The sequence below is a fragment of the Stegostoma tigrinum genome, chromosome 27 (genome assembly GCF_030684315.1).
Source record: "Stegostoma tigrinum isolate sSteTig4 chromosome 27, sSteTig4.hap1, whole genome shotgun sequence".
Taxonomy (NCBI): Eukaryota; Metazoa; Chordata; class Chondrichthyes; order Orectolobiformes; family Stegostomatidae; genus Stegostoma; species Stegostoma tigrinum.
Window position 1 is genome coordinate 49,279,443 of NC_081380.1, and position 16,471 is coordinate 49,295,913.

At 43.4% G+C, this 16,471-nt stretch overlaps 1 protein-coding gene across 12 annotated transcripts in view; it reads right to left on the reverse strand.

The window, feature by feature from the left end:
* The window catches only part of ncor1 (nuclear receptor corepressor 1), a 382,757-nt gene that overhangs the window by 42,902 nt on the left and 323,384 nt on the right, over nucleotides 1–16,471 (reverse strand). For all 12 annotated transcript variants that reach the window (XM_048557338.2, XM_048557340.2, XM_048557334.2 and 9 more), the window contains 9 exons: nucleotides 14,672–14,913; nucleotides 10,408–10,756; nucleotides 9,975–10,196; nucleotides 8,970–9,170; nucleotides 8,753–8,893; nucleotides 3,048–3,203; nucleotides 2,196–2,361; nucleotides 1,381–1,865; nucleotides 466–597 (listed from right to left, as the gene is read on the reverse strand). In XM_048557338.2, coding sequence (XP_048413295.1) covers nucleotides 466–597; nucleotides 1,381–1,865; nucleotides 2,196–2,361; nucleotides 3,048–3,203; nucleotides 8,753–8,893; nucleotides 8,970–9,170; nucleotides 9,975–10,196; nucleotides 10,408–10,756; nucleotides 14,672–14,913 — 2,094 coding nt within the window. The remainder of the gene's footprint in view (nucleotides 1–465; nucleotides 598–1,380; nucleotides 1,866–2,195; nucleotides 2,362–3,047; nucleotides 3,204–8,752; nucleotides 8,894–8,969; nucleotides 9,171–9,974; nucleotides 10,197–10,407; nucleotides 10,757–14,671; nucleotides 14,914–16,471) is intronic.

A 16,471-nucleotide genomic window follows, 5' to 3' on the forward strand; every position in this document is an offset into this window, starting at 1 on the left:
CGCATAAATACAAAGAGTCAGATGCTCACGTTGGTCAGAGTCATTGATAGTCATTGTTTAACATTTGCATGGTAGAAATGTTACTTGATACTTGTCAGCCCAAGCTTGAATGCATCATACAGATAACTATTTGTGGCCAGCCTAATATGATTACATCACTGGCATCAGCCAATCATGCATAATAAAATATGCTCCCCTGGGCCATTTTCCACATTGTTAGGCTGATGCCAGTGATGTAGCTATACTGGGTGAGCCTGACTATGGAACAGGGACTTGCAGCATAGAAAATATGTCATTAGCATTAGTGGACCAAGTCTATTCAACCGTGTCTTGGTATCAACTGGAGTTAATTCAACTGGCTGAAAGTGGATTTCTGAGATGTGGGGAACTTATCTTATTATGCATGACTGACACTTCCTTAAGAGGAGAAAGAAACTGAGGAGGTTTAAAGAGCTTGAAACTTACCATCTCCCTGGGAAGATTTGTGTGCCTCAGGCTGGACAGGCTCAGCCTTCTCCTGTGACTGGACAGGTGAGTTTGCAGGACTGATTACCTCAATCGCATCCACACTGGGCATGTCATAGCGATGGGAAGACACTTGGAGAAAAACAAATTCTGGCATAAATCCTTTATTCTGAGCTGCCCTCAAACTTTGCATCTTGCTATTTGATCCCAGGGGCCACGGAACCAGTTAAACTGAGCTACCCTTACTGTATTTAAGGTTCTTTGTACTCAACTATGAACAGGATGCTCCTGTGTTCTTAATTAGTAAGTGGTGTAAGTTGGTGGGCAGTGGCAAACCACTCTAAGTCGAGCTTTCACAGTCATTTGGTGTAAATTTGAAGGTGCATCATTAATGCACTGTGCTGGCTGACCTTAATACGAACAAAATTACACAGCCAGTAAAAAAGGGAAAAGAAGCAAAATTTGACAGGATGCTTCAGAGAATGGAAACTTTCTGGGAGCTACAGTTCTAGCCATGTTTTGGCCAACATTCTTCTCTTCAAGTAGTACTACAGAAACATAAGTATTTAGCCCTTCATTTCTGAGGGAGTCGTATGCGCATTTTGATTACTGATCTTTATACATCAGGTCTCAAGTACAATCCCACCAGAATTTGGTTACCACAGAAATATCCCAGGGGTTCTGCTCTAAGGAAGAATACCTTTCTCCCAGTGAACATAAATACAAAGTCTCTGCTCACATACAGAGTTATATAATCTTCCAGGTACGCAGGTTGGTCATCTACTGTAGTTCATAATTATCCGTATCAGGAAGCTTTCGCATGAGTAGCTCTGCTGCTGGAGATTATGATGCATCAAGTTAGCTGCCTCAAATACTACATAACTGGAATGACAGACTACACTGGAAGGTGCTTACCACTACTGGAGGAGTCTGAGCTGTGAGATCCTCGCTCACGGCTGTCTTTATCAGAGGCAATCTGTCTGGTGATGATCACATCTATAAAATTTGCTGCTGTTATTGTGGTTTTGCCTCGAGTCCGGAGTTCCTCTTCATACCTAGATTTGGGAGGTGGTGCTTTGTCCTTAATGTTCTCTGGATAGCTGGACTGACCCTGACCCTTGGCTGTGGATGAATATGGTGACTGTACTGACCGTCGCTCATGTTCACTTTGTGGCTGTTGCTGTGTCTGGTGATGAATGTTCTGCTGCTGCTCAGAAACTCTGCGAGCGGTCATTTCTTCCACTCGGGGGGCTTCATGTTTGTTCTCTTTCCCCTTAGTCATCTCGATCTGAGGTGCAGAGGCTGCAGCATCCACCAGTGCTGCAAGGGCATCCGCTGCAGTGTTGTAGCGGGATGCTGACAATCCCTGTGCCATGGACAGGGCTCCCTGTGGTACCTGCCTGTGAATAAAAAAATGTCGTTTTGTTTTAATGTGACACCCAGAAGTCTTGAGAACACGAGATATGACAGATGATGCATTCCTGACAAAGGAGCTGAGATACACTATTTAAAATAAATAGAAACTGGTTGAAGCTTAGTGAATGACTTCACATCTCTGAAAAACTCAGTGAAAAATTGAGCTTGGGATGAGAAAGAGGAAGAAGCTGATTACAGGACTGCTATTTGCTTCACTGACAGTGATTTATCTCAGGACAAATATAAGAAGCTTCAACATAAACTTTAAATCAGTAACTTTGTTCTGTTCTGGGAAACTCTGCCCTTCGACATACATTATCCGAGACTGCGTAGCTGCATCCAATGAAGTTATAACCCCTTTGCCATTGGCTCCTTGAAATATACTGGGTCGTTGCTGTAAGATGGTCTCCTGCGTTCGTACCGATGGCGATGGAGAACGGACATATCCATGGCTACTTGGCCTACTGGTCTGTTCAGGACCTGTGCAAGTATCAAATAGGAAATTTTTTCATTGAAAATTAACTGATACATAAACATATAAAAACAAAAAGGGTGGTCATTTAGCCTCTTGAGCCTGTCCTGCCATTATATAAAATCATAACTGATCTGACTGTAACCTCAAACCCACATTCTTACCTACTTAACAATCATAAGATCCACGTCACCAGCTCCATACCCATAGATATGGAAAAAGTGAACAAGTTACAATTTTATCAACTACAGCCAAAGGAAGCAATGCCCCAAGAATAATTGCTCTGACCCAGGCCCCAGGGTCAGTTGCTGTAAAGAAAATCAGAATATAAATCAAAATTTTGTTGCTCCATATGTGGAATGCTAGCCATTCCATTTATCACTGTCCTATAATGACACGTAGAATGAACCTGGCTGGGCTTTTTGCTTGGTAGAAGTTCACATCAAGCTGGGGACTGACTGCATTATTAAGGTGTTGCTTCTCTCATTTGACAGAAAGATTGATGATTTGAAATAGTGACAAAATACAAGCATTGACTCAACTGGCTCAAGATCAATTCAAGAATTTTATTCATTCAAGGGTTGTTCTAGGAGAACTGGGATGCCCCATTTACTGTTCAGATATCACTTAACTAAACTGATTTTGTTGGAGTAAACATTTTCAGGGCTTGCAAAGTTAGACTACAATTTCTCACCTGCTCTAAGGTAAGACAGGTCACAAGTTGTCACAGCTAATCTCTCCCGTTCTCTTTGTTCCCGTTCCCGTTCCCTCTGCTCCCGTTCTCTCTCTCGCTCTTTTTCCCTTTCACGCTCTGCAGTAGCTGCGCTGGCAGACATATGTGTAGGGTGACCTAAAGATAGAACAACATTGATATTTACATTCATGCTACTCGTGGAATTATACTGCAGAAAAACAACTTTCTGCAAGAAGTATGCTTCGCTTTCATCAGTCCTTGCAGTTGAACAAAAATCCAGTATATTTTAGGAATTAAACTGGACAAACCAATTGCAAGACACTAGAAATAGCAATGGCAAACACAATCCTGTTGATCCTGCGAAGTCCTCCATACCATCACCTGGAGGCCAGTGCCAAAATTGCAAGAGCTGGCCTACCGACGAGTTATGCATTAGCCCAACATAGTCATAGACACTAATTGTAACGTATAATAATGTCCTAGACACCACCATTTCTGGGTACACCCTGTAGCACCAATAGGATCAGGCTCAGAAGTGACGGCACAACGGTTTCCAGTCAGGGGGGAGTTGTCCCGTGAGTTTAGATTAGATTAGATTACCTACAGTGGGGAAACAGGTCATTCGGCCCAACAAGTCCACACCGCCCCTTGGAGCATCCCACCCAGGCCCATCCCGCTGTAACCCACACAGCCCTGAACACTACGGGCAATTTAGCATGGCCAATCCACCTAACCTGCACATCTTTGGGCTGTGGGAGGAAACCGGAGCACCCGGAGGAAACCCACGCAGACACAGGGAGAATGTGCAAACTCCACACAGACAGTCGCCTGAGGTGGGAATTGAACCCGGGTCCCTGGCGCTGTGAGGCTGCAGTGCTAACCAGAATCAGGCATCTCTCAGCATAAGTTCAAACCCGAAACCTCCTGATTATCTCTCGTGCTCCCACTTACCTGGTCATTTAGTAACCTTTCATGTTGAACATCATTTGGAGGAAACACAGCGGGTGGCAAAGGTGCAGAATGCACTCTGGGTACGGGATTCAAGGTACATCACCAAGGGTGAGTCACTAGCACCACTGCTGACTGAACTGGGCGGGTCCTAAAGGACACAGCTCTTAGACTTGGTCCGCAACAACTGAGGGAATTATCAAGAAGGAAATATCTCCTTAACTTTGTCATCACCCATCTATCCGTCACAGATGCACATTCTTCCTGTGTCTGCGTGGGTTTCCTCCAGGTGCTCCGCTTTCCTCTGTGACAATTTATCCGTGACAATATTGATAAGAGTAACCACTGCACAGATTTACTGGGACAAAGTACCCTCTATAGTGCTGTGTGACACTGTCACCATGGTGAATTAGACAGACTTCGAACTGACTGAGCAAATCAAAACTAAAACTTGTTGAACACTGTGGGTCATCAGAAGTAGAACTGTATGCTCTCTTGTTTAACGGACCAACATTCATTTGCTGAATTAGGCAGCAAACGATGTTCAGAGATGTAAAAGGATTTTACTGCATGGTTTAAAAAATGATTCTTCCTTTCACTTCCAGGATCCTTTCCCTGCCCTGAAGCCAATCTGCAATTTATTTAAGAGTTGCGTTTTCCAATTTCTCTCTCTCCCTCTGACACACCTTCCAATTCTAAAATGGGTACAGGAGCAGAGGGTACAGCACGTGTATATGAACAGATCATTGAAGGTGACAGGACAAATGGAGAGAACAGGTAATAAAGCATATAGTATCTTTGTTTTTTTTTAAAAATGGGGGCATAGAATATCAGAGCAACTAGGTGATACTGAAACTGTAGAAGACAACTTGTCAGCTGGAATACCGTGCACCGTTCTGAGCACCACATTGTAGGAAAGATGTGAATGCATTGGAGAGAATGCAGAAACAATTCACGAGAATAGTTCCTGGAATGAGGAACTTCAGCTATGAGGATAGACTGAAGAACATGGGACTGTTTTCCTTGGAGAGATGATGGCTAAGTAGATTTTAAAAATCTATCAAAGCTCATGAGCAGGGTGGGTACAGTAGATAGGGAGAAGCTTTTCCTGTACGTAAAATGAATAAGAAAGAGGGGACATGGATTTAAAGTGATGTACAAAAGAAGCAAGGGTGGTGTAACGGGGAAAAGGTATTTTCTTTGAACAGAAGTGTTTAGAGCATAGAATGCACTGCCTGGGAACGTAGTCAAGGCAGGTTCAAATGAGAAATTCAAGTTGACATTGGATGTTTATTTGAAAAGAAATAGTGTGCAAGGGTATTAGAAGAAAGCAGATTTGCATGAGGTCATCATGCTCATTTACAGCGCTGGTGTACACCTGATGGACTGAATTAGGAGTTTGCACATTCTCCCTGTGTCTGCGTGGGTTTCCTACGGGTGCTCCATTTTCCTCCCACAGTCCAAAGATGTGCAGGTGTATTGGCCAAGCTGAATTGCCCGTGGTGTTCAGGGGTGTGTGGAATTATAGGTGAATGGGTCTGGGTGGGATGCTTCAAGGGGCAGTGTGGACTTGTTGGGCTGAATGGCCTGTTTCCACACTGTAGGCAATCTAATCTAATCTAATTGTGCACTGTAACAATTCTATAATTCTGAGTTCTTCCCCAATTTCAGTGAGCATCATGCGCTTGCAATCTATTCTGGAGTGTTCTGTTTGACGCTTTAGGAAGCTACCTGTTAATGTAACGGTTCGTTATCCTTGCCTGCTATGCAGAAGGCTGGGTTCAATTCCCCAATGTGGAGGTGCTGGTCTGTGTGATGGGCTGTGTGCAAATATTTTTAGGGCTGTAGTGATGCAGTGGTAGTGTCCTTACCTCTGAAGCAGAGGATCCACAGTCAAATCCTAACTGCTCTAGAGGTTTGTACTGTGATAACATCTCTGCACAGATTGGTAAGAAAATTTCTGGAGGGGAGTCTAGGCCTGAAATGTCAGCTTTCCTACACCTCCGATGCTGCTTGGCCTGCTGGGTTCATCCAGTTCTACACCTTGTTATCTCTCAGTAAGAAAATACCTCTTTTGTTCGACCTTCAAAGTAACCGGCATTTCCAAACCGATATATCACAATCTATAACCTCACGGCCCAGCGTATCCCTGCAGATCGCCATTTACTGTCAAGCCAGGCAATCGGCTGGAGAGTGCAGGATGGTATGCCAGGAGCAGCACCAGACATATCTAAAAATGAGGTATCAACTTGGTGAAGCGACCAAAACAGGACCTACCTGCGTGCCAAACAGCATTATTTCCAAGTGATCGACAGATCCCACAACCAATGGATCAGATCTGAATTCTGCAGTCCTGCCACATCTTGTTGTGAACAGTGGATGAAAATTAAACAATGAACAAGTAGTGGAGACTTCAAAAATGTTCCTAATTTCAACAATGGACGGCCCAGCATATCAGTGCAAAAGACAAGACTGAAGCATTAACATTCAACTTCCTCCAGATAAAATTAGTGGATGATCAATCTCGCTCACCTCTGATGGTTCCCTGCACTCCATGTGGTATCAAGAAATAGGTGAAGGCACTGGATACAGGAAAGGCTATGGGCTCTAAAACATTTCAGCAACAATACTGAAGACCTGTGCTGCAGAACTTGCTGTGCCTCTAGCTAAGCTGTTCCAGTGCAGTTATAACATTGACACCTACCCAACAACGTGGGAAATTGTCCACGTATGTCCCATAGACAAACACCAGGCAAATCCAACCTGCTCAATTACCATCCCTCTAGTCTACTCCAACATCAGCAGTCAAGCAACACTGCAAAGAAATAAGGCATGAAGTGATGCTCAGTTTGGGTTCTGCTAGGTTCAGTCTGGCTACAGATCTCATTACACAAACAAAAAAGCTGACCTCCAGAGTTGAATGGAGAGTGACTGCTACAGATATCAAAGCAGCATTTGACCAAGTGCCATCAAGGTGTTCTTGCAAAACTGAGGTCATTGATGGAGAGAACTGGGGGAAATGTCTCTACTGGTTTGAAACATACTACCAGACAGGAAGATAGTTGTGTTGGTTGGAGATTAATCATCTCAGGTCCAGGACATCTCTGCAGGGATTCCTCATGGTAAAGTCTTGGGTTCAAACACCTTCAGCTACTTCATCAATGATCTTCCTCCATTACACAGTGCTGATAAAGAGGAAGTTCTTGGATTTTGACTGAGTAACAGTGAAGGAATGGTAAGGTAGTTCCAGGTCAGGATGATTTGTGGCTTGGAGATAACTTGCACGTGTTCCCAAACATCTGCTCCTCTTCTTCTAGGTGGTCAAGCTTGTAGGTTTGAAAGGTAAGGCAGAAGTGCCTTGGTGAGTTGTTACAGTGCATTTTGTAAATGGTATGTTCCATGTACATTTTGCATTGGTGGTGAAGAGAGGGAATGTTGAAGGTGAATAGGATGCCAATCATGTGGAATGTTTTGTCCTGAATGGTGTCAAGCTTCTTGAATGTTGGAGCTGCACTCATCCAAACAAGTGGAACTTTTCCATCACATTCTCCTTACAGATGGTGACATCAATAGTGATATAACAATGTTGTCTCAATGACAATGAATGACATGCACCAAGTCTCGACTGGATATGATCAGACTGGAACTGGGAGATGAATGGTAACAAAGTACTAAAGTAAGCATGTTAAATAATTGCAGTGCTTAGTTTAGACATAAAATCTGGAGTTATATTGTGCCAACTGGTGGAGGAATACATGCAGAAGCCCAGGGACATCAGAAAACAGCTTTCATCTGCATACAGGACAGGTATCATTTACCGACACACCCTAAAGTTAGAAAGGTCTTTTCAAAAGTGGACCCAAACAGGCCTATAAATATGGTGAATTCAGGACATTCCGACACAACCGTGGCCCAAATGGACTCAAAAGCGAAGTATTTTTCCGAAGGGCCCGAACATAACGTGCCTGTCGGCAGTTCCTACTATCTCTGTGCCTTAGATCTGCTCAGGCCCTTTGGTGGGGGGGAGAAAAAACTTTGCTTTTAGGTCCATTTGGGGCAAGCAAAGTTTCTTTTCCCCACAAAGAGTCTCGACAGATCCAAACAGATTGAATGGGTCAACAGAGAAGTGTATCTGAAGTCCAAAAATAACCTTTATTGGAGAAACAGTTGGTCCTGAGATCTTCAGATAAATGATACCCAACCTTTAGCATCACGCTATTACAACTGTGCCCAGTCAAGCAATTCATGAATATTTCAGCATACTCCTGACCTTGTCTTTGCAGATGGTGGAGAAGCCTTTAAGAGTCAAGAGATGAGTCACTTTCATCAGAACATTCTCAGTGACAATATCCTGCGGTCAAATAGTGAAACTCTCTGCCTTCCCAATATTATCATTCTTTTGCAATCTACACATTTTTAAAGATTGCTGAACTTCAGCTTCCTTTTTACAGACTTGCCTGCTTTTCTTTCCAACATTAATGGTGTCCTGCATTAAGGATTGCAGCATCTGAAATTGAACAATAGACTGAATGCTCAATCGACCCTTTGGCGTACTGCCGAGTTAGTCCAGTTTAGATGGTGAACATAGATCAGTTTTATTACTAATCTATCCAACCTACAGTTGTGTTTATTGATCACAGTGTTTACAATGAGACTTTTCAACACAAATGGAACTGTCATCATTTTTTAATCTTGCATTAAAGTTGCTCCCAAGTGGTTAAAAAGTTTTGCTAGTCGGTCCCAAATGGCACTCTTACCTGGTGATATAGGAGAGTGGTTGTATCTGCCAGGGTAAGGGGCTTGGTTCCCTGGGATATAGGTTATTCTCTCCATAGGAGGAGTGCTGCTTCCACCTGGCACGAGTATGGTGTGTGACACTGGTCCCAATTCGATGATTGCTGTAATTTAGGCAACTTTATTAGTCCAGAATTTGAAACAAGGCTTTGTCTAATTAACAATCAAGCAGGATCTCACCTCTGGATCCGGCAGCATAGGGAACGCCTAAAGTTTCTCGTGGTGACATTCCTCTGGTGCCGTCTGGTTTGGTGATAACTTGCATCTGCTGAGAAGTGATATAGTCATTGAGGATGGTCTGTCGGGTATTCTCCATTGCATACAGCTGATAGTGACTAGAGTAACTAGGATTTGGAGGAAGCTGCCGGGAAAACAGGTAAGCTGAAAAGAAACATGAAAAGAACGTCAGAACAAAGATACTACAGCAGAGATAAAAACTGAAAGACATACAGATGCTGTAAATCAGGAGGAAACTTCGAAGTTGCTGGAAAAGCTCAGCGTAGGATCTTGGTAGGATCTGGTAGGATCTTGAGGAAAATATCAGAGTTAGCATTTCGCATCCATTGAGAAAGGGTTACTGGACCCAAACATTAACACTGATATTTTTGTTCACAGATGCAGCCAGACCTGCTGAGCTTCTCAAGCAACTTCTACTTTTGTTGTTGTTGTTGCTTATACTACAGCAGAGTTCGTGTTCACTAAGCAACAATTGACATTGCTTTGGTTCCCTTAATCTTGTCATCCAAAGAAAGGGATGGGGCAGAACAGCATACTTCCATTGTATAATGTAGTAAAATAACAAAGTGTCCTCAACAAACTCATTGCAATTGTTGAACTATAAGAAAAATCTAATAAACGTTAGCCTAACTGGACACGTACTATCATATGACATATAATGAACTTGAATAAATGACTGTAGTTTATAGACTGTTGAAGTCTAGGAAAGGTTCTGGACATTTTCTGCTTGCCCTCTGATTCCACCTGGGTCTGTAACATGATGTCATTTAGAGCCAATGCTTCTGTGGTGTCCCTGAACATGGTGTTGCATTTTCAGAGAAATGAAAAATACAATATATAAAAGTGAAAATAATACGAAACATCAAAGAATGTCAATCACCTGGGGTGACTGTCAATAAAAATAATAGCCCTCACTACTCTGCAACTCCAATCATCACACGCTCTTACCTGGGTCTAAAGCTCGATGAAAAGCCATTGTCTGCTCGAAGTGATGAGGAACATGACTTCTATATTCAGGATTCCCTCGCCCATGGAGAGAATCATAAGGACCGAGAGTTGCTGATGGGTCCACCACAGAGACAGGGGACTTCACAGACATGCTGTCTCTCTGTGTTGGGACCAGAGTAGTCTTCCTTTCATGTCCACTGGACTTCCCTGAAGTCATGACACCTGCGAACACAGGATACAAACGCTCAAATGCATCAGTGGTAAGGAAAATTGAGACTTTATTGTGCTTAGATAATTTACCCACCTGATGAGTGTAAATTAATCTTACATTACTTATTTGCACAACATTTAGCTCCAGAAATAAATAAGATACAATATCCTTATCATTTTCCCGCCCAAAATTGATTCATCACTGAAAGCTGCACGAATTTACCTTCTTGTGGTCTGCTGACAATTGGTGGGCCCCTAGGAATGAAGCCAGGATATCCTAATGGTGTTCTCCTTGCATTGGGATCTTCATAGAGGCCCGGACTCAGCTGAGATTTAGAAGCTTCATGCATTGTTGACCTGAGCACAGAGGTCCCAGAGCTGACCACTGCGCTATGACGTCCTCGTAGCTGATCAGCAGGTTTCATGTCTTCATACTTCCTTTCCACGACCTTCACACCCTCCGAGATCATCTCCAGCTGGTGCATGGGATGCGGGTGCTTGCCGGAGGCTGTGATCAGAGACTTTACATCATGCTTAATGGTAGATTGGCTTTCATGCTTCACCGGGGTTCCCTAAAATAACAGAGTCAGTCGTCTTAGTGACATGATCCTTAGTTTGGCACTTTTCCCTTACGTTTGCCTTCTGGAGAAGGCTAAGTGTGTCAATTTACAAAGTTGAAAATTTTAAATTAATCACGTTTTGAAAAGTTTAAGTAGTTTAATTTAATTTAAAAATCTGATTATTCCTGAACAGTTCAAAGAATTGGAAAAAGGATGACCCAGTGTAGCAGGAGTTGTGACATACAGTGAAGTAATTCTTATCCTCTAAATAATTCAAGAATAGGTCATGGCTGATAGTATCTCATTACTCTGTTGGGCTTTTATTCAATGCAGTTAAACAGATATCAAAACTTTAAATTATTTCAAGAAAAGTTTTGACAAAGATTGTACTAAAATCTGGACTGAGATCAATGGCACATGACCTGCAGTAAGCCACCTAAGGAATAGGTCTGTGGAGACAGAAACAAATTGACAAAAAAAAACTAAGATCCATCTAGTCCAACTGCCACCACCCTGGTAACCACTTTGTACAATGATAATGGAGCTGTCAACTCATCAGCTGATCAAATTCTATTGATTATTTCATATCGAGCCCAGATAGTGCAAAGCTACAATGTGTATAAAACTTGCAGTGCAATGTACTAGTAACTGGCAGCTAAACAGAAGTGCCTGATTGCGATCTACTGGATAAAATGCCCGTCAGCAACTTCTTCATTTGCTAGCTGACCTGACACCACTATCTACTTCAATTTTCTGTCTCAGCTCATCTGACTGTATCCTAATCATTTCCCTTTAACTTCCAATAACTAGTCTTCTTTGATGAGATCAAGTAGCACCAACAACTTTACACTTCATTTCAAACTGATGTCACCTTAAGAAATATCTACTGGGGAGGCAATGGCCTAGTGGTATTATCGCTGGACTGTTAATCCGGAGACCCAGGTAATGTTCTGGGGATCAGGGTTCAAATCCTGCCACAGAAGATGGTGGGATTTGAATTCAATAATCATCTGGAATTATGAATCTAGTGATAGCCATGAATCCATTTTCAATTGTTGGGAAAAACCCTTCTAGTTCATTAATTTCCTTTAGGGAAGGAATCTGTCATCCTTACCTGGTCTGGCTTACATGTGACTCCAGGCACACAGCAATGTGGTTGACTTTTAACTGTCCTCTGAAATGATTTAGCAAGCCATTCAGTTCTTTCAGTTGCTTCAAAATGTCAAAAAAATGAAACCAGATGGATCACCTGGCATGGACCTAGGCACCGGAAAAGACAACGGCAGAAACAGCCCTGTTGGTCCTGCAAAGTCCTCCTCACTAAAATTTGGGGGCCAGTGCCAAAATTGACAGCGCTATTTCACAGACTAGTCAAGCAACAGCCTGACATTGATAACAAAGTGTGAAACTGGATGAACACAGCAGGCCAAACAGCATCTCAGGGGCACCTGTGCTCCTGAGATGCTGCTTGACCTGCTGTGTTCATCTCGCTTCACACTTTGTTATCTTGGATTCTCCAGCATCTGCAGTTCCCATTATCACATCAACAGCCTGGCACTGTAAGGTATGATTCTATGAATATGGCTATGTCTCAGACGCCACCATTACCATCCCTGGATATGTCCTGTCTCACCAGCAGGACAGATCCAGCAGAAGTGGTGGCATAGTGATATATAGTCGGGACTGAGTTGCCCTCTGAGTCCTCAACATTGACTCTGTACCCTGTGAAGTCTCATGGCTTCATGCTAAATGGGGGCAAGGAAACCTCCTGCTGATGCACATACCATCTTCCCTCAGCTGAAGGAATCAGTACTCCTCCATGTTGAGCAACACTTGGAGGAAGCACTGAGGATGGCAACGGTACAAAATGCACTCTGGGTGGGGATTTCAAAGTCCATCGCCAAGGGTGCCTCAGCAGCAATACGACTGATCGAGCTGGTTGGGTCCTAAAGGACAGAGCTTTTCAGCTTGAAGTGCTGATTGGATGATCCATCTCGGCCTCCTCCAGTGTTCTTCAGCATTATAGACACCAGTCTTCAATCAGTCCACTTTGATTCACTTCACATGATGTCAAGAAACAGTTGGAGACACTGGATACTGCAAATGCTATGGGCTCTGACAACATTCTGGCAACAATACCAAAGACTTGTGCTCCAGAGCTTGCCACTCCCCTAGCCAAGCTGTTTCAGTACAATTACAACACTGACATCTACCCAGCAACACGGGAAATTGCCCGAATATGTCTTATACACCAAAAGCAGGCCAAGTACTGCGCCATCAGTCTACTCTCGATCAACAATAAAGTGATGGAAGGTGTCACCAACAGTGCTGTTAAGCTGCGCCTGCTCAGCGACGCCCAGTTTGGGTTCTGCCAAGGCCACTCTGCTCCTGATCTCATTACAGCCTTGGTTCAAATTTAGACAAAAAGAAGTGAGAGTGGTAGCCTTTGACATCAAGGCTGCATTCAAGTATGACATCAAGGAGCCCTGACAAAATGGGAATCAATGGGAATCAGGCAGCAAATGGTCTGGCGGTGCACAGGAAGATGGTCACGGTTGTCTCAGCTGCAGGACATCTCTGCATGAGTTCCTCAAAGTAGTGTCCTAGGCCCAACTATCTTCAGCTGCTTCATCAATGACTTAGCTCCAATATAAGGTCAGGAAATGGAATGTTTGCTCATGATTGCACAATGTACACCACCATTTGCAACTCCTCAGATACTGACGTAGTCTATGTTCAAATATGACAAGATCTGGACAATAGCCAGGCTTGGGCTGACAAGTGGCAAGTAACATTTGTGGCATACAAATGTCAGGCTATGACCATAATGAATAAGGGTCAATCTAACCACTGCTCTCATGACATTCAATGGCGTTACCATCACTGAATCTCCTACTATTGACTTTCTGGGTGTTATTGACCAGAAACTCAACTGGACTCACTATATAAACACAGTGACTACAAGAGCAGGTCAGAAGCTGGGAATACTGCGGTGAGTAACACACTTCCTGACTCCCCAGAGCCTGTCCATCATCTACAAGGCACAAATCAGGAGTGTGATGGAATATTCTTCACTAGCCTATAAGGGTGCAGCCCAAACAACACTCAAGAAACTTGACATCATCCAGGACAACGCAGTCCACTTGACTGGCACTGCATCTACACGCATCCACTCTTTCCATAATCTACAAGATGTACTACAGAAATTCACCAAAGACCTTCAGGCAGCACCTTCCAAACCCATGACCACTTCCATCTAGAGGGACAAGGGGAGTAGGTATATGGGAGCACCACCACCTTCAAGTTCCCCTCCAAGCCACTAACCACCCTAGCTTGGAAAGATATCTCTGTCTTGCACTGTTGCTGGGTCAAAATCCTGGAATTCCATCCCTAATAGCATTGTGGGTCAACCCACAGCAGATGGACTGCAATCGTTCAGGAAGGCAGCTCACCACTACCTTCTCAAGGGCAACATGGGATGGGCAATAAATGCTGGCCAGCTAGTGATGCCCACATCCTGTAAATGAATTTTGAAAGCCAGCAACAGGATCAGTAAATAAATATACTTATTATGATGTTGATTGAGGGATAAAGGCTGATTACGGGACCAGGGTGAATCATCTTTGGTCTTCTTTGCATAGTGATTTGTTCAGCTGAGCAAACGGTGCAGCACTCCCTCAGTACTGCTCAGTCTGGATTATGGGCTGAAGTTCAGGAATGGGGCTTAAAGCTACATGCTTCCATCAAAATAACACACGACGAACCACAGCTGACAGCTAAACTAATCCAAAGACTGCTATCAGCAAATGGAGATTATGCAGCATACCTGCAGATGTGCAGACCATGATTCAGTATAACTTTCATGTTAATGTATCTGTTTTATTGAAGTGAATACCAAATATAAGATGACAACTGCTGAAGAGATACCTGAGATATAGATCCTTCCACAATTGATCTGCTGCTCTGTACAATTTCTGGGGTTTTGCGATTTTCTTGTCTTGGAATTTCATGGATTGAGCGACCCATCTCTTTAATGGTAGTGACTCCCTCGTAAGGTTTGCCTTTTGTGATGGACCCTTCGAAGGTTCGCAGTGGTGGGCTTTCCCGTTTGATCTGTTTACCATACTTCATGCTTTCTTCAAAGGTCTCACTGGATGATCTTGGTGTACCTGACAGAACATCATCAGAAACAACTAACAATCAGAACAGTTAAGATCATACTGAGTAACAGAGCAGGCCCAAGGGGCCCAAATAGTCCACTTCTGCTCCTATTTAATATGTTCATAATTAAATCTTTCGCATCTTTAATCAATGGTCAGTGTGGAAGGGTTGCTAGGCAAAGCTCTGAACTACTTCAGTGGGATAAACAGACAGCATTCATGCCCTGAGCCATCACTATTTTAAACTTTGGTAAGGAATTCACTGTATTTATTCCTGCAACTTCCAAAGGTCTGGTTATGGCAAATCAGTACATAAAATTTCCTGTCTCATACCCACAGTATGTTAACTTTGGTAAAGGAAGGGAAATATCCCCCTCCAGTTATTGAACATTGACAGAAATGTGTTTTAAACAGGACCCCGACAACTCTAGCGTCTTTTAGAACGTAGAACATAGAACAATACAGCGCAGAACAGACCCTTCGGCCCCCGATGTTGCGCCGACATGTGAGCTAATCTAAACCCCTCCCCCTACACTATCACATCATCATCCATATGCTTATCCAAGGACTGTTTAAATGCCCCTAATGTGGCTGAGTTAACTACATTGGCAGGCAGGGTGCTCCACGCCCTTACCACTCTCTGAGTAAAGAACCTGCCTCAAGATATAAAACTTCACAAGTACGGTACAATTTAACACCAACTGTACAATCTAAATGCTGTTTAGATAACTCAAGGTCTTTGGATCTAGTTCAAATCTGGCTCGATGGTAGAAGACAGATGGTGGTGGTGGAGGCTTGTTTTTGAGGCTGAAGGCCTGTGGCCAGCGCTGTGGCACAAGGATCGACGCTGGGCCTACTGCTTTTCATTATTTTATATAAATGATTTAGATGTGAACGTAGGAGGTATGGTTAAAAAGTTTGCAGTTGACACCAAAATTGGACGTGTAGCAGACAGCAAAGAAGGTTCCTAAGAGTACAAGAGGACCTTGAACAGATAGGTCAACAGATTGAGGAGTTGCAGATGGGAGTTTAATTTAGATAAAGGTACTGTATTTTGGAAAGGCAAATCAGGGCAGGACTTGTACACTTTTAAAGGTAAGATCCTGGGGAATGCGGCTGAACAAAGAGACCTTGGAGTGCAGGTTCATATTTCCTTGAGTGGAGTCACAGGTAGACAGGATAACAAAGCCACCGCTTGGTACATTTGCCAATATTGGTTGGTGCACTGAGAATAGGAGTTGAGAGGTCACGTTGCAGCTATACAGGCCATTGGTTAGGCCCTCTTAGAATACTGTGTGCTATTCTGGTCTCCCTGCTAGAGGAAGGATGTGTAATGTCAAAGGGTTCAGAAAAGATTTACAAGGATGTTGCCAGGGTTGGAGGGTTTGAACTACAGGGAGAGGCTAAATAGACTGGGGCTATTTTCCCTGGAGTGTCAGAGGCTGAGAGGTGACCTTAAAGAGGTTTATAAAATCATGACAAGAATGGATAGGGTAAATAGGCAAGGCTTTTTTCTCCAGGATGGGGAAGGGGCAACTTTTTCATGCAGACAGTGGTGCGTGTATGG